Source organism: Bubalus kerabau, chromosome 13 (assembly GCF_029407905.1).
Source record: "Bubalus kerabau isolate K-KA32 ecotype Philippines breed swamp buffalo chromosome 13, PCC_UOA_SB_1v2, whole genome shotgun sequence".
NCBI lineage: Eukaryota > Metazoa > Chordata > Mammalia > Artiodactyla > Bovidae > Bubalus > Bubalus kerabau.
In genome coordinates this window covers 51,811,056-51,835,434 of record NC_073636.1, presented here as the reverse complement: position 1 = coordinate 51,835,434, position 24,379 = coordinate 51,811,056, and the positions used below count along the sequence as shown (strand labels likewise).

The 24,379-nt window shown below is 41.2% G+C and overlaps 1 protein-coding gene across 7 annotated transcripts in view; it reads left to right on the top strand.

The window, feature by feature from the left end:
* The window catches only part of MAVS (mitochondrial antiviral signaling protein), a 44,496-nt gene that overhangs the window by 15,932 nt on the left and 4,185 nt on the right, over nt 1–24,379 (top strand). The window contains exons 7-9 of one of the 7 annotated variants that reach the window (XR_008701576.1): nt 3,134–3,223; nt 3,952–4,025; nt 4,996–24,374. Coding sequence is in view for 2 of the 7 variants with exons in the window: in XM_055544291.1 (XP_055400266.1) it covers nt 3,134–3,331 (198 nt within the window). In the remaining 5 variants the exon portion in view is untranslated. Of the gene's footprint in view, nt 1–3,133; nt 24,375–24,379 lie in introns of those variants that run through there. The other 6 variants (XR_008701577.1, XR_008701573.1, XR_008701574.1 and 3 more) reach the window with 6 other exon arrangements.

The window sequence follows — 24,379 nt, the reverse complement described above, 5'->3', positions numbered from 1 at the left end:
AAATAGGCTTTCATGTCATTTTTTTTCCCATGTATTTACAACAAATATTTATTTTGCTCCTACTGAGTGCAGAGTATGAGGATAGGCCTTGGAGACACATAGTAATAAAGCAAAAAGCCTACCTTCAGTGCCCCCTTCTATCACTTACTGTCTTCAATTTAATTGTGAGTGGCTTAAAAGCATGAACAGGAGTGGGATAGAGGGAGAGAAAAATGTTGTTTTGATTATGTATGTATGTTAGTCACTCAGTCGTGCCCGACTCTTTGTGACCCCATGGACTGCAGCCCACAAGGATCCTCTGTCCATGAGATTTACCAGGCCAAGGATACTGGAGTGGGTTGCCATTTCCTTCTCCAGGGGATCTTCCCAACCCAGGGATTAAACCTGGGTCTCCTGCATTGCAGGCAGATTCTTTACTGTCATGTACTATTAACAATTATAACAATGAAATCCAGGGAAACAGTAAAACTTAGAGCCTCTAGGGAACAAGAAAAATTTTAAGTATAAATTTACAGACACCTACCAGAAAGGCTAAAATGAAAGTGTCTGACAAGATCAAGTGTTGATGAGGACCTCCCTGGTAGTCCAGTGGTTAAGAATCCACCTACCAATGCAGGGCGCATGGGTTCCATCCCCTAGTCCAGGAAGATCCCACATGCTGCAGAGCAACTAAGCCCATGTGCCACAACTTCTGAGCCGGTGCACCTAGAGCCTGTGCTCCACAAGAGAAGCTACCAAGATAAGCCTGTGCACCTCAGTGAGCCCCTGCTTGTGACAACTGGAGAAAACCTGTGCAAAGGAACGAAGACCTAGCACAGCTGAAAAAATAAAAGATCACATGTTGATGGAAATACAGAGCAATTTCTTAAACTTTAGGAGGAATGTAAGTTAGTAAAACTCTGTTGGAAAATTGGCAGTATCTACTAAAGCTAAACACATGTATAACTTATGACCCAGCAATTCTACCTTGGGTATATACATGACAGAAGCAAGAGCTCGTGTCTACCAAGATATGTGCAAGAATTTTTCTAACTGCACTGTTCATAATAGCCTCAAACTGGAACCGATCCACAAGGCCTATCCATAGTAGAATGCATATATAAGTTGGGGTAAAGTCATACAGCAGAATATTGTTGTTGTTCATTCACTCGGTCTTTTCCGACTCTGCCACCCCAAGGACTGCTGCATGCTAGGCTCCCCTGTCTTTCACCATCTCCCGGAGCTTGCTCAAACTCATATCCATTGAGTCGGTGATGCCACCCAACCATCTTGTCCTCTGTTGTCCCCTTCTCCTCCCGCCTTCAATCTTACCCAGCATCAGGGTCTTTTCTAATGAGTCAGTTCTTCGTATCATGTGGCCAAAGTACTGGAGCTTCAGCTTCACCATCAGTCCTTCCAATGAATATTCAGGGTGATTTCCTTTAGGATGGACTGGTTGGATCTCCTTGCAGTGCAAGGGACTCTCAAGAGTCTTCTGCAACACCACAGTTCAAAAGCATCAGTTCTTCGATGCTCAGCCTTCTTTATAGTCCGATTCTCACATCCATACATGACTACTGGAAAAACCATAGCTTTGACGATATGGACCTTTGTCAGCAAAGTAATGTCATAGCTTTTCTTCCAAGGAGCAAGTGTCTTTTAACAATGAGTTTGAATGAAAATATTGCTACACACAGCATGGATATATCTTACAGACATGATATTGAGAAAGAAGTCAGTATACACCGAATGGAATATGTGATTCTATTCCTATAAAAAATACAGAAATAAAACTGATCTATGGCATTGAAAGTTTACCTTTGTTACATTTGATTTGGGTGTCAACTTTCATGAGTACTTTGAGTTTGTGTCCAGACTCGCTGTTAGAGATAGTGGAGGTAAACCAAGGTCATCCAAGTGAGAATAAACAGAAGCTGTTCATTCTGAGCTTGCAAAAGCACGTACCATCATTTGCATTTGGCAGGGAGGGAATCAAAGACAGGCAGGGACTAGGAAAACATGGTGAGTGAAAGAAAGGGAAGGCTTCAGAAGTGCTATGATAGGAGGTTGTTTGCCTGGGACACTGGAGGTTGGCTAACTAGAAGAGAGGCATCTTACTATGATTTGTTGGTGAGTATATTTGGCTTCCTCTGGTTGGTCCTGAATTGGAAAAGAGGGAAGAGGTGGTTGTGGATTGGGAAGAAGGTGGCACACTTTATCCAAGACCTGATGATTCTGGGATGATTGCTGCAGAAGTGGTCTGGCTTTCCAGGCTGATTACTGCAGAGAGTTCTATGGTCATATATGGTCTGGCCACAGTCCTTTTGTGTATTCAGTCTCTTAGAGGGAAAGAACTGCTGGAGTAGGTTGGGAGTGGGCACATACACACTTTATCCAGCTCCCCATCCCTCCCTGAGGTCAGTGGTGCTGCCTGTGAGGATAAGGCCAATGGCTGGAGGACTGTGCTCCAATTCATTGCTTATCTACCGCACCCACTAAAGTTGTTTTCTTTAAGGCCTAGCTTAAAGCCCAGCTCCTATTGGAAGTTTTCTTTGAATAGATCCCTCTCAGTTATTAGCCTTCCTAATTCTTGTGGCTTACCTCAGATTCTTCAGAGCAAATTCTCATCTTCCTGCCTGTGTTTTGAAAACTTACATTGAATATCTTCCTTCCACTTACTCAATGCTGTTTCTTTGAAAACAGCAACAAAACCAAAATACCCCCTCAACCCCACAGCTTTTTATTGAAGTAAAATGTACATGCTGAAAAGGGTACTCAGAAAAAGAAGGGAGGTGGTGGGGGAAGCAGCCAGAAGGGTGGTGGTGGAGACAGAAAATGAGGGGTGGGTGTTGAGAAAGATGAAGAAGGGAAGGAGCCCTGTGTTCTAGTTTTGGGTCCACAGCCAACTTCTGGCATCTCTTTCCTCCCTGGATCCATAAACTGTGAGGCTAGACCAGGTGATGTCAAATTCTCTCTCCTCCAGAGCTCAGTCCCATCAGCCCTTGAGTGTCCTTGGCACAGCCGGGCTGTCCTGGCTTCCCCTGTTGTGTCCCCCTTCCCCATCCCCAGGTGCTATTGCCCTACTGTCTGAATTGCTGACTTCCTAGCAATCAGATGCTGTTTCCTATTTAATCAATTTACTTGTATTTAACAGAAAGAAAAATCCTTTCATTATCACATGCAGCCAGAAATGAGCTTCTTGCAGGAGACCTGTCCAAAGGAATCAGAAAAGAGAGAAAATGTGGTAATTATTGAAAGAATGCTTTTTTCCCTACTTGCTGTCAGGACAATGTCTTTAGAATTATGGGCACATGTTTGCAGAAATTCAGCTATTATTACCTCTATGACTTAAGATCCTTTAACATTTTCTTTATTTAAGCCCAGGGTTCTGAGAATCTACCCTGGCCAGATATCTGCTTCAAGCAAGGCTTCTGCAGTGAAAGTAAACAAAACTTTAAATCTAGGGGGCTTGTTCAGGACCACCCCCCACCATTTCCCTCCTGCCTTCACTTTCAAGAATCTCTCCTCAAGAGACAAGCACCTCTGTTCCTTACATGTGGCCCTCACCTTCTGGCCTCAGTAGACTCCTTCCTTCCCACCCAGTGCAGGCCAGGGGTGGAGGGGGTCAGTCTCTCCTCAGGATTTTCACCTTCCTTATAATCTAGTGTTTTTATTTATTTATATTTAATATTGAGTCTGTAGAGTGTATTTATTAGTTTTGGCTGTGCTGGGTCTTCATTGCTGCACGCGGGCTTTCTCTAGTTGTGAGTAGGGGACTACTCTTTAGTTGCAGTGAGTGGCTTCTCACTGCAGTGGCTTCTCGTTGCAGAGCATGGGCTCTAGGTGCTCGGGCTTCAGTAGTTGCAGCACAAGGGCTCAGTAGTTGTGGTGCACAGGCTTAGTTGCTCTGCAGCATGTGGCATGTGGGATCTTCCTGGACCGACGATTAAATTTATGTGTCTGCATTGGCAGGTGGATTCTTAACCACTGGACCACCAGGGGAATCCCATAATCCAGTCTCTTTAAATCATCTTCTAATTACACAGGTAATACATGAATATGTGCTCACAGTAAAAAATTTAAATTCCAGAGATTTCCCTGGTAGCCTCGTGGATCCCAGCTTTTCATGGCCATGGCCTGGTTTCAACCTCTGGTTAGGGAACTAAGATCCCATAAGCTGCATGGCATGGCCAAAAAATAAATAAATAAAAAAAATTCCACAGCTAGAGAAAGAGAAAGACTAATACCATATGATATCACTTATACGTGGAATCTAAAATAAAATTTATATATGAAATAGTAGATGCAAACTATTACATATAGAATGGATAAACAACCAGGTCCTACTGTATAGCACAGGGAACTATATTCAATATCTTGGGATAAACCATGATGGAAAAGAATATAAAAAAGAATGTATATATGTGTATACGTGAGTCACTTTGCTGTACAGAAGAAATGAACACATTGTAAATCAACTATATTTCAATTTAAAAACGTGAGATAAAAAATTCCAGATTATACTGAGTTATATAGGCCAGACTTTCTCAAACTTCATTAGAGATACAGATCCTTTGGGGATCTTCTTAAAAGCAAGTGCTGACTCATTGAGTCACTGCATTTCTAAGAAGACTTTTGTGACTTAGGACAAAAGAGCAACAATTGATAATGTCCTTCAATCCCTTGCAATTCTGTTTTGTTTTTAAGGGGATTGATAGACATCACTCCTGGCCTCTCTCTTGTACTTCTGTGCCATTTGGTAGCCCTGACTTAATCCTATCTTTGGCCTGGGGCTGGGGATGCTCTCTGAAGTCCTTTTCATAGCAGTTGGGGTGCAGGGCCTTCTGGCCTCTGGCCTTCTCTACAGCTCCCTGTAGTGCTCCACAAACTATTGTTACCAAACTTAATGATTCTTTGTTGAGTTGAATTTAGCTCATGCAACAATCAAAACAATTTGGTCATTGTTTCAGTTGGTTGAGGGCCCTCTGATTCTGGATTTTTCTCCACCATGTGTAGGATAAGCCACCAAATCACTAATGAAATGGAGAAGAGGGCAAAGCCAGAGCCCCCCCACACAATGCTACTCAAGACCATTGGTCAACTGACCTCATCATTTATTGATTAAGCAACACTCTACTTTCCCTACTCATCTAAAAGCTAAGTATACATAACACAACCGCTATGGAGGTGTACTCATTAACTAATGCTGCAAGAGAAATTATTCCAAAACTTTATAGCTTAAAACAACACATTTAGCATCTCAGATTCTGTGGGTTAAGATTTCAGGTGCAGGTTTGATGGGTCATCTGGCTCAGGGTCTCTTACAAGACTGCAGTCAAGGTGCTGGCCAGGGCTGCAGCTATCTCAAGGCTCAGTTTGGGGAGGATCACTTTCAAGCTTACTCATGTGGTTGTTGCAGGGTTTAGTTCCTCATTGAATTGTTGCTCTGAGGGCTGCACTTCTTTTTTGGCTGTTGACCAGAGATGGTGCTCAGTCCCTCACCACATGGGTTGATCCATTATTATTGTTCAGTCTCTCAGTCATGTCCAACTCTGTGCAACTCCATGGACTGCAGCCCGCCAGGCTTCCCTGTCCTTCATCATCTCCTGGAGCTTGCTCAAACTCATGTCCATTGAGTCAGTGATGCCATCAACCATCTTATACTCTGTCATCCCCTTCTCCTGTCTTCAATCTTTCCCAGCATTAGGGTCTTTTCTAATGAGTCAGCTCTTCGTGTCAGGAAACCAAAGCATTGGAACTTCAGCTTCAACATCAGTCCTTCCAATGAATATTCAGGACTGATTTCCATGAGGATCGACTGGTTTGATCTCCTTGCAGTCCAAGGGAAGAGTCTTCTCCAACACCACAGTTCAAAAGCATCAATTCTTTGGCGCTCAGCTTTCTTTATGGTCCAATTCTCACATCCTTGCTGCTACTGCTAAGTCACTTCAGTCGTGTCCGACTCTGTGCGACCCCATAGACGGCAGCCACCCAGGCTCCCCATCCCTGAGATTCTCCAGGCAAGAACACTGGAGTGGGTTGCCATTTCCTTCTCCAATGCATGAAAGTGAAGTCGCTTAGTTGTGTCCGACTCTTAGCAACCCCATGGACTGCAGCCTACCAGGCTCCTCCATCCATGGGATTTTCCAGGCAAGAGTACTAGAGTGGGGTGCCATTTGACTATATAGACCTTTGTCCACAAAGTAATGTCTCTGCTTTTTAATATGCTGTCTAGGTTTGCTTCCAAGAAGCAAGCATCTTTTAATTTCATGGCTGCAGTCACCATCTGCAGTGATTTTGGAGCCCAAGAAAATAAAGTCTGTCACTATTTCCCCATCTATTTGCCATGAAGTGATGGGACTGGATGCCATGATCTTAGTTTTCTGAATGTTGAATTTTAAGCCATCTTTTTCACTCTCCTCTTTCACTTTCATCAAGAGCCTCTTTAGTTCCTCTTCACTTTCTGCCATGAGGGTGGTGTCATCTGGATTTCTAAGGTTATTGATATTTCTCCCAGCAGTCTTGATTCCAGCTTGTGCTTCATCCAGCCCAGCATTTTGCATGATGTACTCTGCATATGTTAAATAAGCAGGGTGACAATGTACAGCCTTGGTGTACTCCTTTCCCAATTTTGAACCAGTCTGTTGTTCCATGTCTCTGTTGTTCCATTTCTAGTTCTAACTGTTGCTTCTTGACCTGCATACAGGTTTTGCAGGAAGCAGGTAAGGTGGTCCAGTATTCCCATCTCTTTAAGCATTTTCCAGTTTGTTGTAATCCATACAAGTCAAAAGCTTTAGCGTAGTCAATGAAGCAGAAGTAGATGTTTTTCTGGCATTCTCTTGCTTTTTCTGTGATCCAACAGATGTTGGTGATTTGACCTCTGATTCCTCTACCTTTCTAAATGTAACTTGTACATCTGGAAGTTCTTGGTTCATGTACTTTTGAAGCCTGGCTTGGAGAATTTTGAGCATTACTTTGCTAGCATGTGAAATGAGTACAGTTATGTGGTAGTTTGAACATTCTTTGGCATTGTCCTTCTTTGGGATTGGAATGAAATCTGACCTTTTCCAGTCCTGTGGCCACTGCTGAGTTTTCCAAATTTGCTGGCATATTGAGGGCAGCACTTTAACAGCATTATCTTTTAGGATTTGAAGTAGCTTGGCTGGAATTCCATCACCTCCACTTGCTTTGTTTGTAGTGATGCTTCCTAAGGCCCACTTGACTTCGCACTCCAAGATGTCTGGCTCTAGGTGAGTGATCACACCATCGTGGTTATCTGGGTCATGAAGATATTTTTTGTATAGTTCTTCTGTGTATTCTTGCCACCTCTTCTTAATATCTTCTGCTTCTGTTATATGCTATAGGGTGGCATGTAACATGGAAGCTTGCTTCATTAGAGCAAGTAAGAAGAAATTTAAATCTCTAAAAATAGAATCAAAATGGAAAAAAAAATGGACTCAGTTATATATTGAGTTGTTGGCTGAACTACACAGAAATAAATTATTTCAAATGGCTTTAAACCACAATTTGCTTTTTCATTCCTAGTAGAAGGCATTCTAAGGACAGAAAGGACTGCATAAAAATCTTAAACAGTATTTAGTAATTACATTATTGATAATATTGATATTTTTACTCTGAAACTATTATCTATATATTTAAAGATAAAGCAAATAAGTAATGAATGTTGTTAAGTCCTTTGATTTTCAGGTTAAAATAAAAGAAATTAGACAAAAACTCTGTAACCTTAAAAATGAATGCAAATTAGTATAAATCCATGATATATTTTTTTTCTTTAAAATTTTCTAGCTCTATCCATCAAGATGGCCTAGAAAAAATGAACAGCCCCGTAGCAATGCTCACTCTGAGTGTCCAAATCGTAGCTTTTAAATACCATGTTCCATTGAAAGGAACAATTACTCCTTGAAGAAATGGCTGATTCAAGATTTGGACTAAAAATTTAGAGTTGAGGTTGGAACTTCTTGTTATACAAGGCAGCTGTTTAAGACTACTAGAGTCACTTTTTTTGTTTGCTTTTTAAGTTTTTAAAATTAATTAAAAAATTTTTGGTCATGTTGTATGGCATGTGGGATCCTAGTTCCCTGACCAAGGGTCAAATCCATGACCCCTGCAAAGGAAGCATGGAGTCCCAGCCACTGAACCACCAGGGAAGTGTCTATAGTCATGTTTAAATGACCAAGGAGTCAATCTAAAGGGCAAACATGGAACAATTTGAACTCAAAAGGGAGAGTGACTCTAATGTATTGAAAGAAATTGAATATATTTTAAAAAGGCTTAAGTTTAATAATAATACTTAACAATACTTAAAATAATTCATTGGTCACCTCTAGAAGATGCTAGAAAATGAATTCATTCCAAAATACCATGTTCATGGTCAATAAAAGGGAAGAATCAATCCTGCATTTTCCATATAAGTTGTACTTCAGGATACCATAGAGTTGATGAGGGAAGTTTCTTGTTTATTAGATAATTCCAGTTAATCAAAGGCAGAAGAGACAACAGAATTAAAATATCACAATTTCATAGCCCTTAATCAAATAATATATATCACCATTAGGCAGTATTACCAACAGGTAATAGGTAAATAGCTTTCCAGTAGGTGGAAAGCTGGGATGGAGAACTTTATAATGGTTGGACCGGTCTGATGATCCCTGAACCAAATCAAAAAAAGATCATAGGGGCTTCCCTGGTGGTCTAGTGGCTAAGATTCCATGCTCCTAATGCAGAGGGCATGGGTTCAATCCCTGGTCAGAGAACTAGATCCCTCATGCCCTAACTGAGACCCAGTGCAGCCAAAAAATTAAACATTTAGTATATGTGCTGCAGAAGCAAGCAGTAAACAAATATATTTTAAAAAAGAGATAGTGATGCAAAGTAGTTGATGTTATGAACTAGAATTTTTCTGTTCTCCTGAGGAGATGAATAAGAAGTAAATAGCTCCACCTGTGAGGAATTATTTTAAAGAAAGCAAACCTAAATCTAATCAAACCTCTAGCTCTATCAGATTATAAGAACTATAGGGGAGAGAAGAACAAGTTAAATTACAAACATTCAGTCATCAAGATCCTGTATGTGGAAGCTCTTCAAACAAACAACCTGGTTTCTTCAATAAATAAAATGCAAAGGAAAAATAGAGGGAAAACCTAGAGGTTAAAAAAGATTAAGAGACAAAATAATCAGATGCAATATGTTGACCTTATTTGGAAATTAATTTGAGCAAAACAATTGTTTAAACAAAGACTGACAATAATGTAAGTTTAAACACTGTAGTTAATGATATTGGAAAAATTAATTTTTTGTGTTATAATGTGCTCTGTGAAAGTGTTAAAAAACAGTCTTTATCCTTTATGAGTATCCATAAGAGTATTTATGATGAAGGAATTCTGTGGCAGTTCTAGTGGACAGGTTAGAACCCAGTGCTTTGGGACCCAGGTTCGATCCCTAATTGGGACCTAAGATCTCATAAGCTGCAACTTGCAGCCAAAAAGAAAATAGAGTATTTATGATAAAGTGATGTGTCTTGGATTTACTTCAAAATAATCCACGCAGGCATAGAAGGGGTGAGAGCAAAGATGAAACAAGAAAGACTATGAATTGAATATTGTTGAAGTTGCATGATAGGAAGTAAGTGTTCATGATGTCTGACTTTTGTACAGTTTTGATGTTTTCCAGAATAAAATCTTAAGTGTTAATTGCTCAGTCGTGTCTGACTGTTTGTGACCCCATAGACTGTAGCCCACTAGGTTACTCTGTCCATGAAATTCTTCAGGCAAGAATATTGGAGTGGGCAGCCATTCCCTTCTCTATGGGATATTCTAAACCTAGGAATCGAACCCGGGTCTCGGGCATTAGCAGGTGGACTCTTTAATGTCTGAATACCAGGAACCCACATTTTTCTTGTGTCCTGATAGCATGACTTCCCAAATCAATTTGCTGAAACCAGAGAGCCATGTTCCCCACGTCATTTATGGTGGAGTAGAAGGATGTGTGCTTATCTCCTGTGAGGACACCAAAATTGCAGCTAGCTGCTGAACAACCATCCACAGGAGGATGTTGGAACCCACCACAAAAAGATACCACACATCGAGGGACAAAGGAGAAGCCACAAGATGGTAGGAGGAGTGCAATCACAATAAAATCAAATACCAAAGCTGCTGAGTGGGCAACTCACAAACTGGAGAACAAGGATAGCAAAGTAGTTCTCCCATTGTTGTGAGGGTTCTAGGGCCCACATCAGGCTTCCCAACCTGGGGATCCAGCAAAGGGACTGGAAATCCCCAAGGAATCTGAAGCACAGCAGGATTTGATTATAGAGCTTCCACAGGACTGGGGCAAACAGAGATCCTTGGCAGGCACAAACAAAATCTTGTGTGCACCAGGACCCAGGGGAAAGGAGCACTGACCCCACAAGAGAACGAGCCACACCTACCTGCGAGTCTTTGAGGATCTCCTGTGGAGGGAGAAAAAGTTGATGCTGTTAAAGTGCTGAACTCAATATGCCAGCAAATTTGGAAAATGCAGCAGTGGCCACAGGGCTGGAAAAGGTCAGTTTTCATTCCAGTCCCAAAGAAAGGCAATGCCAAAGAATGTTCAAACTACTGCATAATTGTACTCATTTCACACACTAGCAAAGTAATGTTCAAAATTCTCCAAGCCAGGCTTCAACAGTATGTGAACTATGAACTTACACATGTTCAAGCTGGATTTAGAAAAAGCAGAGGAACCAGAGATCAAATTGCCAACATCCACTGGATCATCAAAAAAGCAAGAGAGTTCCAGAAAAACATCTATTTCTGCTTTATTGACTATGCCAAAACCTTTGACTTTGTGGATCACAACAAACTGTGTAAAGTTCTTCAAGAGATGCGAATACCAGACCACCTTACCTGCCTCCTGAGAAATCTGTATGCAGGTCAGGAAGCAATAGTTAGAACTGGACATGGAACAACAGACTGGTTCAAAACTGGGAAAGGAGTATGTCAAGGCTGTATATTGTCACCCTGATTATTTAACTTATATGCAGAGTACATCATGGGAAATGCTGGACTGGATGAAGCACAAGTTGGAATCAAGATTGCTGGGAAAAATATCAATAACCTCAGACATACAGATGACACCAGCCTTATGGCAGAAAGCGAAGAGGAACTAAAGAGGCTCTTGGTGAAAGTGAAAGAGGAGAGTGAAAAAGTTGGCTTAAAACTCAACATTCAGAAAACTAAGAACATGGCATCTGGTCCCATGACTTCATGGCAAATAGATGGGAAAACAATAGAAACAGTGACAGATTTATTTTCTTGGGCTCCAAAATCATTGCAGATGGTTTCTGCAGCCATGACATTAAAAGACATTTGCTCCTTGGAAGAAAAGCTATGACCAACCTAGACAGTATATTAAAAAAGAGTCATTACTTTGCCAACAGAGGTCCATCTTGTCAAAGTTATGGTTTTTCCAATAGTCATGTATAGATGTGAGAGTTGGACTATAAATAAAGCTGAGTGCCAAAGAATTGATGCTTTTGAACTGTAGTGTTGGAGAAGACTCTTGAGAGTCCCTTGGAGTGCAAGGAGATCAAACAAGTCAATCCTCAAGGAAATCAGTCTTGAATATTCATTGGAAGGACTCATGCTGAAGCTGAAACTCCAATACTTTGGCCACCTGATGTGAAGAACTGACTCATTGGAAAAGACCCTCATGCTGGGAAAGACTGAAAGCACAGGAGAAGGGCATGACAGAGGATGAGATGGTTGGATGGCATCCCTGACTTGATGGACGTGAGTTTGAGCAAATTCTGGGAGCTGGTGATGGACAGGGAAGCCTGGTGTGCTGCAGTCCATGGGGTCACAAGGAGTCAGACACAACTTAGTGACTGAACTGAACTGAACTATGGAGGGAGGATCAAAAGTGACCTGCAGGAAGGACAAGGGCTCTGGCAGCAGCAGTCCTGGCAGGCATGTGTTGGCTTAAGTCCTTTTTGGAGGTCAACAGTAGCCCTACCACAGAGCCTGTAGACTCCAGGACTGGGTTGCCTCAGGCCAAACAACTAACATGGAGGGAGCACAGCCCCACCCACTCAGCAGACAACTGGATTAGAGATTTACTGAGCATGGCCCTGCCCACCAGAGAAAGACCCAGTTTTCCCCACAACCAGTCCCCCATGATCAGGAAGCTTGTACAAGCCTCTTATCCTCATCCATCAGAGTGCAGACAGAAGAAGCAAGAACAATAATCCTACAGTCTCCAGAACAAAAATCACAATCACAGAATGTTAACCGAAATGATCACATGGATCACAGCCTTGTGTGACTCAACGAAGCTCTGAGCCATGCTGTGCAGGGCCATCCAAGACAGGTGGGTCATGGTGGAGAGTTCTGACAAAATGTGGTTCCACTGGGGAAGGGAATGGCAAACCATTTCAGTGTTCGTGCCTCGAGAACCCCATGAACAGTATGAAAAGGCAAAAAGATGACACTAGAAGATGAGTCACCTAGGCTGGTAGGTGTCCAATTTGGTACTGGGGAAGAGTGGAGAAATAGCTTGAGAATGATGTGTCTGTTGGTGAAAGTAAAGCCTAATGCTGTAAAGAACAATGTTGCATAGGAACCTGGAATGTTAGTTCTATGAATCAAGTTAAATAGGACTTGGTCAAGCAGAAGATAGCAAGAGTAAACATTGACATTTTAGGAATCAGTGAACTAATGGACTGCAAAATGGACTGGAATGAGCAGATTTAATTCAGATAACCATTATATCTACTGTTGTGGGCAACAATCCCTTATAATAAATGGAGTAGCCCTGATAGTAAAAACAAAAAAGAGTCTGAATACAGTACTTGGGTGCAATCTCAAAAATGATAGAATGATCTTGGTTCATTTCCAAGGCAAACCATTCAAATTCATAGTTGTGGAAGTCTTTGCCCCAACAACTAATGGTGAGGAAGCTGATGTTGAACGGTTCTATGAAGACCTACAAGACCTTCTAGAACACACAGACAGACAGACAGACAGACACACACACACACACACATATCCTTTTCATCATAGGGCACTGGAATGCAAAAGTAGGAATTCAAGAGATCCTTGGAGTATCAGGCAACTTTGCCCTTGGAATACAAAATGAAGTAGGGCAAAGGCTAACAGAGTTTTGCCAAGAGAATGCACTGGTCATAGGAAACAGCCTCTTCCAACAACACAAGAGATGGCTCTACACATGGACCCAGGTGGTCAATACCAAAATTAGATTGATTTTATTCTTTGCAGCCAAAGATGGAGATACTCTATGCAGTCAGCAAAAACAAGACCTGGAGTTGACTGTGGCTCAGATCATGAGCTCCTTATTGCAAAATTTGGACTTAAATTGAAGAAAGTAGGGAAAGCCACTAGACCATTCAGGTATGACCTAAATCTAATCCCTTATGATTATACAGTGGAGGTAACAATAGACTCAAGGGATTAGATCTGGTAAACAGAGTACCTGAAGAGCTATGGATGGAAGTTCGTAACACAGTACAGGAGGTGGTGACCAAAACCATTGCAAAGAAAAAGAAATGCAAGAAGGCAAAGTGGTTGTCTGCGGAGGCCTTACAAATAGCTGAGAAAAGAAGAGAAGCAAAAGGCAAGGGAGAAAGGGAAAGATATACCCAACTGAATACAGAGTTCCAGAGAATAGCAAGGAGAGATAAGAAAGCCTTCTTAAGTGAACAATGCAAAGAAATAGAGGAAAACAATAGAATGGGAAAGATTAGAGATATCTTCAAGAAAGTTAGAGATACCAAGGGAACATTTCATGCAAAGATGGGCACAATAAAGGACAGAAATGGTATGGACCTAGCAGAAGCAGAAGATATTAAGAAGAGGTGGCAAGAATACACAGAAGAACTATATAAATAAGGTCTTAATGACCCAGATAACCATGATGATGTGGTCACTCACCTAGAGCTAGACATCCTGGAGTGCGAAGTCAAGTGGGCCTTAGGAAGCATTACTACAAACAAAGCTAATAGAGGTGATGAAATTCCAGCTGAACTATTTAAAATTTAAAAGATGGTGCTCTTAAAGTGCTGCACTCAATATGTCAGCAAATTTGGAAAATTCGGCAGTGGCCACAGGACTGGAAAAGGTCAGATTTCATTTCAATCCCACAGAAAGGCAATGCCAAAGAATTTTCAAACTACTGTACAATTGCTCTCGTTTCACATGCTAGCAAGTTAATGCTCAAAATCTTTCAAACTAGGCTTCAACAGTCTATGAACCAAAAACTTGCAGATGTACAAGCTGGATTTAGTAAAGGCAGAGGAAACAGATCAAATTGCCAACATCTTTTGGATCATAGAAGAAGAAAGGGAATTCCCCCAAAAAATCTACTTCTGCTTCATTAACTATGCTATAGCCTTTAACTGTGTGGGTCACAACTGTGGAAATTTCTTAAAGAGATGGGAATACCAGACTACCTTACTTGCCTCCTGAGAAAGCTGTATGCAGGTCAAGAAACAACAGTTAGAACCAGATGTGGAATGATGGACTGGTTCAAAACTGGGAAAGGAGTATGTCAAGGCTGTATATTGTCACCCTGCTTATTTAACTTATATGCCGAGTACATCATGCGAAATGCTGGGCTGCATGAATCAGAAGCTGGAATTGAGGTTGCAGGGAGAAATATCAACAACCTCAGATATGTAGATGATACCGCTCTATTGTCAGAAAGTGAAGAGAAACTAAAGACCCTCTTGATAAGAGTGAAAGAGGAGAGTGAAAAATATGGCTTAAAACTCACCATTCTAAAAACTAAGATCATGTCATCAGTCCCATCACTTCATGGCAAATAGATGGGGAAAAAGTTAAATAGTGAAATTTTATATCCTTGGGCTCCAAAATCACTGCAGACGGTGACTGAAACCATGAAATTAAAAGACTCTTGCTCCTTTGAAGAAAAGCTGTGACAAACCTAGACAGCGTATAAAAAGCAGAGATATCACTTTGCCTACAAAGGTCCATAAAAATCAAAGCAATAGTTTTTCCAGTAGTCATGTATGGATATGAGAGTTCCACCATAAAGAAGGCTGAGCACCAAAGAATGCTTTTTTGATGCTTTTGAATTGTGGTGCTGAAAATGACTCTTGATAGTCCCTTGGACTGCATGAAGGTCAAACTAGTCAATCCTAAAAGAAATCAACCTTGTATATTCATTGGAAGGATTGATGATGAAGCTGAAGCTCCAATACTTTGGCTATCTGATGTGAAGAGCTGACTCATTTGAACAGACCCTGATGCTGGGAAAGATGAGGGCAGGAGAAGGGTGGACTTACATGAGATGGTTGGATAGCATCATCAAGTTAGTAGTTGTGAATTTGAGCACACTGTGAGACAGTGAAGGTCAGGGAAGCCTGGTGTGCTGCAGTTCATAGAATCGCAAAGAGATGGACATGACAGTGACTGAAGAACAACAACCAAATAGTAACTGTACAACAAAGGAGTATTTGTTAATACTTGTTAAATAGCTGATATTTGTTAAGCACTTACTCTGTTGTAGAAAAAATGCTAACTGCTCAATGTATATTATTTAATTATCCCCGAAGCCCCTTTTAAAAGTTTTTATCTTTCTATAACACAGACTATATATGTGTTTATATATATTTTTTCAGTTAAAATATTGTAGGAATCACTCCATAGCATAAAAAAATTTTATAAATTCCTTTTGATGGCTGTATAGCTTTCCATTGTTTAGACCTGTCATAGTTTATTCAAATAAGGTTTAGCTAGGGTAAGCAGCTTAACCTAAATCACTCAGTTGGTGCAGCCAAGATTACAAAAGTTTTTGTTGACTCTTAAATATACATTTGAAACTACTCTGTCTCAAACTTTAATACATGTATTAATCACCTGAGGCTCTGGCTAAAAAATGTAAATAAAGTGGGTCTGGGGGTATGGCCTGAGAGTATTCATTTCTTACAAACTATTAATTATGCCAAAGAAAGTCAGCCTAGTATGCTGGCTATCAACCTTGACTGCACATTGGAATCACCTATGCTATGCTAAGTCACTTCAGTCATGTCCGACTCTGTGTGACCCCAGAGACGGCAGCCCACCAGGCTCCCCCGTCCCCGGGATTCTCCAGGCAAGAACACTGGAGTGGGTTGCCATTTCCTTCTCCAATGCATGAAAGTGAAAAGTGAAAGTGAAGTCGCTCAGTCGTGTCCGACTCCTAGCAACCCCATGGACTGCAGCCCACCAGGCTCCTCCATCCATGGGATTTTCCAGCAAGCATACTGGAGTGGGGTGCCATTGCCTTCTCCGTGGAATCACCTGGGGAGTATTAAACATTACTGATGCCTGGGTCCCACCTCTAGAGGTGCCAACTTTATTTGTCTGGGATATAGCCTGGCTATCTTTTTTTCCCCAAAGCTCCCCAGGTGATTCCTGGGTGCAGCCTGGGCTACTCACTACTGCCCCAGAAGTCTGATTTGTTCTGAGGGATTCTTCTGCTATCATTAACCTGCTCCTAATCAAGCTGGCTTCTGCTCAGGAGTGGATTGGCATCAGAAGAATTCTATCTGAGAGTAGTCTGATGTCATATTATAGCCTGCTCCAATCATCTTATCTGAAGTTAGTTCTGCTTTTATATTTTTGGCCCACTGTGTGCTAGCCATGTATCTTTTGGGCTGGGAGAGGGTATACAAAGATGATAAAGCCACAGCTCTTTCTCTCAAAAATGTTTGTGAACCAGCTGTTTTTCTCTTTGAGGTAAGCCCTAGAAACAGTAAGAAGAATAGAGAGTATTGAGTTTATGAGCCCAAAGCATCACACCCCTTTCTAATATTTTTCTAGGAGACAGAGACAGGAGTCCGATAGTGTTCAAAATACCATTCTTCTAAACTTCTGAAGCTGGTTGAAGAGTATGGTTTTAGGTCTATGGCTCATGCTCCAGCCTTGATTTTGACAGTCTTGTCCATCTGTTCACAGTGTTCTGTATACTTCAGGCCTCCCCCTCATCCCCACAGGGGTGACTTCTTACTAGGTGGTAGGTAGCAGAGCAGAAAGCACATACCTGACAAGCCCCTGACACCGACAGGGGAGGGAGTTAAGGCCCAGCCAAGCCTGCCCAGTTCCTTCTTTCAAATTTATCAGTGAGATGATACATTCCTCCTTCTATGGGGAGAGAAGCATCCTTATCTTGTACCACATGGGTAGCTGCCATCTCTGGCCATGCTTAGGGCCAGCCCCAGTGCCATGGCTGGTTGTGCACATGATTGGAGCTTACTGGCTCTTGGAGTCGGTCAGGTTTATTTGTTAACGTCCCAGAACCTCAGCTGCTCTGACTTTTGTGGTCTTCAGGAAAGGTACGTCAGTATGCATGCTTCATCCTTGAGTATTGATAGGTGTTTTTGGAAGAGTTTTGTTTTTGCTTTGTTTTGTTTTACAAATCATTTGATTCCTTTGGGGTTTATAGTTAAGGCCTCATTCATTTGGAGACCTTTGATTTCAAATTGAAGATATTTCAGGCAGGGGCCAATCTGATTTTTCTTCTGCTCAGATAGTCAGAAATATTTATTAAGAGCACTGGACTAGGCCCTCTGGGCTCAGTGACACACCAGTGACCCAGGGTCCTTGCCTTATGGAATTTCAGTCTAGTAGAGAGCTGAGTGGGAAATGAAAAAAGAAGTATGCAACAAAAAGGAGTTTTAAGTTATTGAAAGCTGTAACGAAGAGTATATGAGGGAAAGTTTCTTTTTTTTTTTTGGCAGCATGGGTTGTGGGACTTCAGTTCCTTAACTAGGGATTGAACCTGGGCCCTTGGCAATAAGAATACAGTGTCCTAAAAAAAAAAAAAAAAAAAGAATACAGTGTCCTAACCACTGGACAGCCAGAGAATTTCAAAGGGAAAGTTTCTTTTCTTTTTTTTAACCCTTTATTTCCTATTGAGGTATAGCTGATTAACAATGTTGTGATAGTTTCCGGTGAACAGTGAAGGGACTCAACCATATGTATGCATGTATCCATTATCCCCCAAACCCTCCTCCCATCCAGGCTGCCATATAACACTGAGCAAGAGTTCCATGTGCTATACAATAGGTCCTTGTTGGTTATCCATTTTAAATATAGTAGTGTGTACATGACCATCCTAAACTCCCTGTTTGAAGGGAAACTTGCTTATAAACATTTGCCATATGACTCAGTCCTTGGGATGAAATCACATACACACAAACAGAGTTGTACACGAATTTCATAGTAGCTTTGTTTGCAATAGCCAACAATTGGAAACAACCCAAAGATGCCCACCAGGTGGTGAAAAGAGGTATTTTCTGTATAGTGGAGTACTACTCAGCAATAAAAATGAACTAACTACTGATATACCAACATGGATGCATCTCCAAAACATTATGCTGACAAAAAGAATTTAGCCTGAAAAGAATATATTCTGAATGATTCTCTACATATAAAAGCCTGGAAAAATCAAATATAACCCAAAGAGATGGAAATCAGAGTGGTGATTGGCTGGGTCCAGGGGTGGGAATGCTTGGGAAGGGGTACAAGGAAATCTTTAGGATGATGAAAAAGTTTTTGATTTTGCTGATGGTGGCTACATTTATCAAAACTCATCAACCTGTGCATTTAAAATGGGTGCACTTTATTATATAAATTATACCTCCAATATTTTGGCCACCTGATGCAAAGAACTGACTCATTTGAAAAGACCCTGATGTTGGGAAAGATTGAAGGCAGGAGGAGAAGGGGACGACAGAGGATGAGATGGTTAGATGGCATCACCGACTCAATGGACATGCGTTTCGGTAAACTCTGGGAGTTCGTGATGGACAGGGAGGCCTGGCGTGCTGTGGTTCATGGGGTCGCAAAGAGTCGGACACGACTGAGCGAATGAGCTGAACTGAACTGAACTGAAATTTGATCAAAATGCAATTAGAGTAGAGAGGAAGGAAGTGAAAAAAAGAGATGAATAATGGGCAGGAAAGGGAATAATACCTATTTAGAGAGGGTGGTGGTGAGGGGATTCTCTGAGGGAGAACATTTAAGCTGAATGTTCTGCTTAAATGTATCTGCCTGCCAATGCAGGAGACACAGGAGATGCGGGTTTGATCCCTGGTTCAGGAAGATCCCTTAGAGGAGGAAATTACAACCTACTCCAGTATTCTTGCCTGGAGAATCCAATGAACAGAGGAGCCTGGTGGACTATAGTCCACGGGGTCACAAAGAGTTAGACATGACTGAGCTTCTGAGCACACCATGCTATGCATGGAAAGGACTAAAGGAATAAAGGATGAAGACAGTTGGGCTGGAGTGGGGAAAGGGGTTCTCCAGGCAGGAAGAATAGCAGATACAAAGGCCTTGAGGTAGGGAAGAGAAAGTAAAACTGCTTTGGCTGTGATAATTAACTGGATGAAGAAGATTGACTGGAAGATGTCTGGCCTACTTAAAGTAACAAAATATCTGAGAAATTTGAGTAGCACCCCCATAACCTGCAAATGTTAATGATCAATAACAAAGCATCTTCATCTGTTCACTGGTACAGGTCCCATAAAGACCTCTTGATACTTTATAAGCCACTCTTAAGTCAATATAAGAGCGTAGTGAAAATACGCTCTTGAGAGTAGTGAAAATAGTTTTCATTAAAATCACTTTCATTAATGTAGATTGGTGTTCTCTTTCAGTGACTATGACCAGTAGTAGGGATTCTGAGAGGAGAGTATAATAGAGAAAGTTCTGCAGAAGACTCTATTTGCCAAAATAAGGTAGACATTTCTTCTTTTGTGCATTTCAGTCTCTTCAGCTGCCTGAAATTTAAGGTTCCTTCAGAAATGGATTCTTAGCCCTTATGGTTGTTGTTTAGTTGCTAAATCATATCTGACTCTTTTGTGACCCCATGGACTGTAGCCCACCAGCCTCCTCTGTTTATGGGATTTCCCAGGCAAGAATGCTGGAGTGGGTTGCCATTTTCTTCTCCAGGGGATCTTCCTAACCCAGGGATTGAACCCTAGTCGCCTGCATTTCAGGCAGATTATCATTAAGCCACCAGGGAAGTCTCAGCCCTTAAGGTGGGAAAGTTAAAATTCAGGACATTAGATCTAGGGAGAGGACAGAGTAAGTGGCCTTGACAATGAGGGCTTGATCTCCATAAGCTCTGGTTTCAGGAAACAATGAAAGCTAGATTAAGAAAAAAGGGGGGGATAGGGTGACTTTGGAAGTGTCTCTGAATGTTATGGAAAGAACCAAAAGACATGCATGTGTTTAGTTCAGGAAAAGATGAAAATAGGCAGGACTGGGAGAGCTGGAAAAGCATTCTGTTTTGCTTTGTGTATCTGTTTATTCTTGGGTTTATTTGCAGACCAGCTTTCTCTGTTTCTTTGCCTTCATGCAGAATATTACACTTTCAGAAGTGAGTCCTCATTTCAAAGTAGTATGGTTATGAAGTATACAAACTTGGCTGTTGGGGCCTAATCTATCCAAGGATAGGGGGAGTTCTTGGAGAAGAGCGGATAGTTGGAAGCTAGGCAGATACCAAACTTGTTTACTACAAAGATGTTAGTATTTTAAAGAATTCCAAAGTTGCTCTGTTGGCTTCCCAGGTAGTACAGTGGTAAAGAATCTGCCTACCAATGCAGGAGACCTAAGAGATGTTGGTTTGATCCCTGGGTTGGGAAGATTCCCTGGAGAAGGATATGGCAACCCACTGCAGTATTCTTGCCTGGAAAATCTCATGGTCAGAGGAACCTGGTGGCCTACAGTTCATGGGGTCACAGAGTTGGACACAACTTAGTGACTGAGCACGCAAAGTTGCTATTGCCACTGTAATTATTTCATTATCAACACATTTGTGTGTGTGTGTGTGTGTTACTCTGTGACAGGCACTGTAGGTGATATGAAGAGGCAAACTCTTATTTTAGTAGTTCTCATAATCTAGCTGGGATTACTAAGTATACCAAGAATTTTACGACAAGGAATTGTTGTAAATGCCATTAAGAGTGATATAACATCTCTTCACAATTAATTAAAATTTGAGATATTTCCCTTTTTATTATTTCTAGTTTTGTCTATTTGAATAAATTTTTTATTTAGTTAATACTATGAAAGTTCAGTTCAGTTCAGTCGCTCAATCGTGTCCAACTCTTTGCGACCCCATGAATCGCAGCACGCCAGGCCTCCCTGTCCATCACCAACCCCTGGAGTTCACTCAGACTCATGTCCATCGAGTCAGTGATGCCATCCAGCCATCTCATCCTCTGTCGTCCCCTTCTCCTCCTGCCCCTAGTCCCTCCCAGCATCAGAGTCTTTTCCAATGAGTCAACTCTTTGCATGAGGTGGCCAAAGTACTGGAGTTTCAGCTTTAGCATCATTCCTTCCAAAGAACACCCAGGATCGATCTCCTTTAGAATGGACTGGTTGGATCTCCTTGCAGTCCAAGGAACTCTCAAGAGTCTTCTCCAACACCACAGTTCAAAAGCATCAATTCTTCAGTGCTCAGCTTTCTTCACAGTCCAACTCTCACATCCATACATGACCACTGGAAAAACCATAGCCTTGACTAGATGGACCTTTGTTGGCAAAGTAATGTCTCTGCTTTTGAATATGCTGTCTATGTTGGTCATAACTTTCCTTCCAAGGAGTAAGCATCTTTTAATTTCATGGCTGCAGTCACCATCTGCAGTGATTTTGGAGCCCCCAAAAATAAAGTCTGACACTGTTTCCATTGTTTCCCCATCTATTTCCCATGAAGTGATGGGACTATGAAAGTATTAACTTTTAATTTCTTCATTTTGATCCTTATACTATGGTTGTGCAGGATGTTAACATTAGGAGTAGCTGAGTAGTGGTATATGGGAACTCTCTCTGTATTATTCCTGAAACTTTTCTGTAAATTGAAAAATTGTTCAAAATAAAAGTTTTTTTTTAAAGCAGAAAAAGTGAAATATTATAAAAGATCAGAAGGTTTACAGCTAACTGTAATCAATGAAGACTTTAAGGAGGAGGTATCATTTGGTGTAAGCCATGAAAGTTGGATTGGATTTCAATAGGCAGAAATAGGGTGGGAAGGAATTTCATGTTGGATGAGCCAAGTCTTAGAGCAGAATAAAAGTAAGGTGTCTATCTGGAGAACTGTGAAATTTACTTTGCTGCATGTTGTATAAGCATATGAGAAGTAATGAGGAAAAGTGGAAAAATGCCAAATAATGGGGTTCTTTGGATATTAAGTTGTTTGGACTTTATTCTGTAGGCAAAGAAGCCGTTGAAATCTTTTAAACAGAGGAGAGATTATAAATAGGATGATGGGGAGTTCTCTGGTGGTCCAGTGGTTAAGACTCCAAAGCAGGGGGCACAGGTTTGATCCCTGATTGGGAAAATAAGATCCCACATGATGTGCAGCATGTCCAAAAGATGTAAAATAACAGCACAATGGTTTAGTAAGATTAACTGACCAGTAGGCCAGAAAGTAGAGAAACTAGAAGTGGAGCACACATTTAGGAGGTAACTGAAATAAATGACTGATTAGATAATGCCTCTTTGTCCAGATGATAGCCACTAGGCACTGTGGCATTTGACCACTTGTCATATGTTGAAATGATAGTATTTGGGATATATTGGATTAAATAAAATATAATATTAAAATGAATTTAACCTGTTTCTTTTTACTTTTCAAAACATGGCTACTAGAAATTTTACTTTTTTTGAGGGGTGGAGTCTGTGCTGCTTGTGGGATGCTAATTCCCCAACTAGGGATTGAACCTCACTCTCCACAGTGAAAGCATGTAGTCCTAACCACTGAACCACCAGGGAATTCCTTAGAAATTTTAAATCACACACATGATTTGCATTATATTTCTATTGAACACTGCTGGATGCAAAGAAAGAGGGAAATAAATCAAGTTGCTCAGGGCAATGGAAATGGCACTATCAATAAGAGAGCTAAGGAAAGTGGGACTGTGAGAAAAGAGGATAAGCTTGTTTTCAGAAAAAAATGCTTTTACATAGATTTATTTGGGAGTGAAATAAAAAGTTGTACTTAATTTTACCTTAAATTTCTCAAACTTATTTGACCATAGATAGTTTTTCTAACAATTATTAAGTGCTAAAATATTAGTGCTTATCTAGTGTGCGGGTGTGCTCAGTTGCTAGATTGCGTCTGACTCTGTGACCCCCATGGACTGTAAGCCACCAGGCTCCTCTGTCCATGGGCAAGAATACTGGAATGGGTTGCCATTTTCTCCTCCGGGGGATCTTTCTGACCTAGGGATCGAACCTGCATCTCTTGTGTCTCCTGTGTTGGTAGGTGGATTCCTTGTCGCTGCTGGGAAGCCAATCCACATCAGAGACATTCAGTCAAAGATAAGATAGGCCTTGAGCTTGCAAACTAGGAGAAAATTTCAGTCCTTTCAATACCTGGGAAGGAATAGAATCTTCCATATCTAGGATCTCTATCCCTCCTCAATAGTAGATTGTGGGTCAGGGGTCAGGCCTTGGAAGACTGTCTAGGAGCTTAAGAACTTCGTGTTCTATATATCTTTGTCCTTTGGGAAAGACTGTAGGCAAGGTTTTCCCCAAACTCCCTACACTATTATACTCTGAAAAAAGTTCTTGTGCTTGAAAGAGGCCTGATCTACACTTTTTATTTCCTTGGCACTAATGGAGTCTGATGAAAGGAGAAAGAACTTGTGGCTTCACATGCTTGTGATCATATTTTCCTTTTTACTTTCCAGTGATCCTTTACTTTAGCTGCAAGAAAACTCATTGGAAACTCAGAGAGTCTGTCCCCTGGTTTTTGAGAAGTATTTAAGAGGATATGACTCATTAGGAACCAGAAGACACACTGTGGGCTCCAAGATTGTTTCCAGTGATTCTTTCTCTCCTGGTATTCTTATCCTTGTGTATTACCAACTCATGTTGGGCTGGTCTGTGTAATATGTGGAATATCGTAGAAATGACAGAATATGACTTCACAGGCTAGATCCTAAGACATTGCAACTTCTTCCCTGTTTTCTCTTGGATCACTAGCTCTAGAAGCTAACTGCCATGTTGTGAGGACACTCAGACAGTCCTTTGGAGAGCTCCCATGTTGTGGGAGCTGAGGCCTCCTGCCAACAGCCAGTTTTGTGAGTAAGTCATGTTGGAAGTGGATACTGAAGCCTATTATGCCCTCACATGAAAGACCCTAAGCCAGAACCACGCAGCTAAGTCACTCTGAATTCTTGACCTACAGAAAGTGTGATAATATGTATTACTATTTTAAGCTACTAAATTTGGGGTTATTTTACCTAATAATCAAATTCCCACACGTGTGTGTGTGTGTGTGTGTGTGTGTGTATAATATATATAGTCTCTTGATTTTTCTTGATTTCTCTGTACTATAACTGGGTGAATTACTCATGTATTGGGCTTTC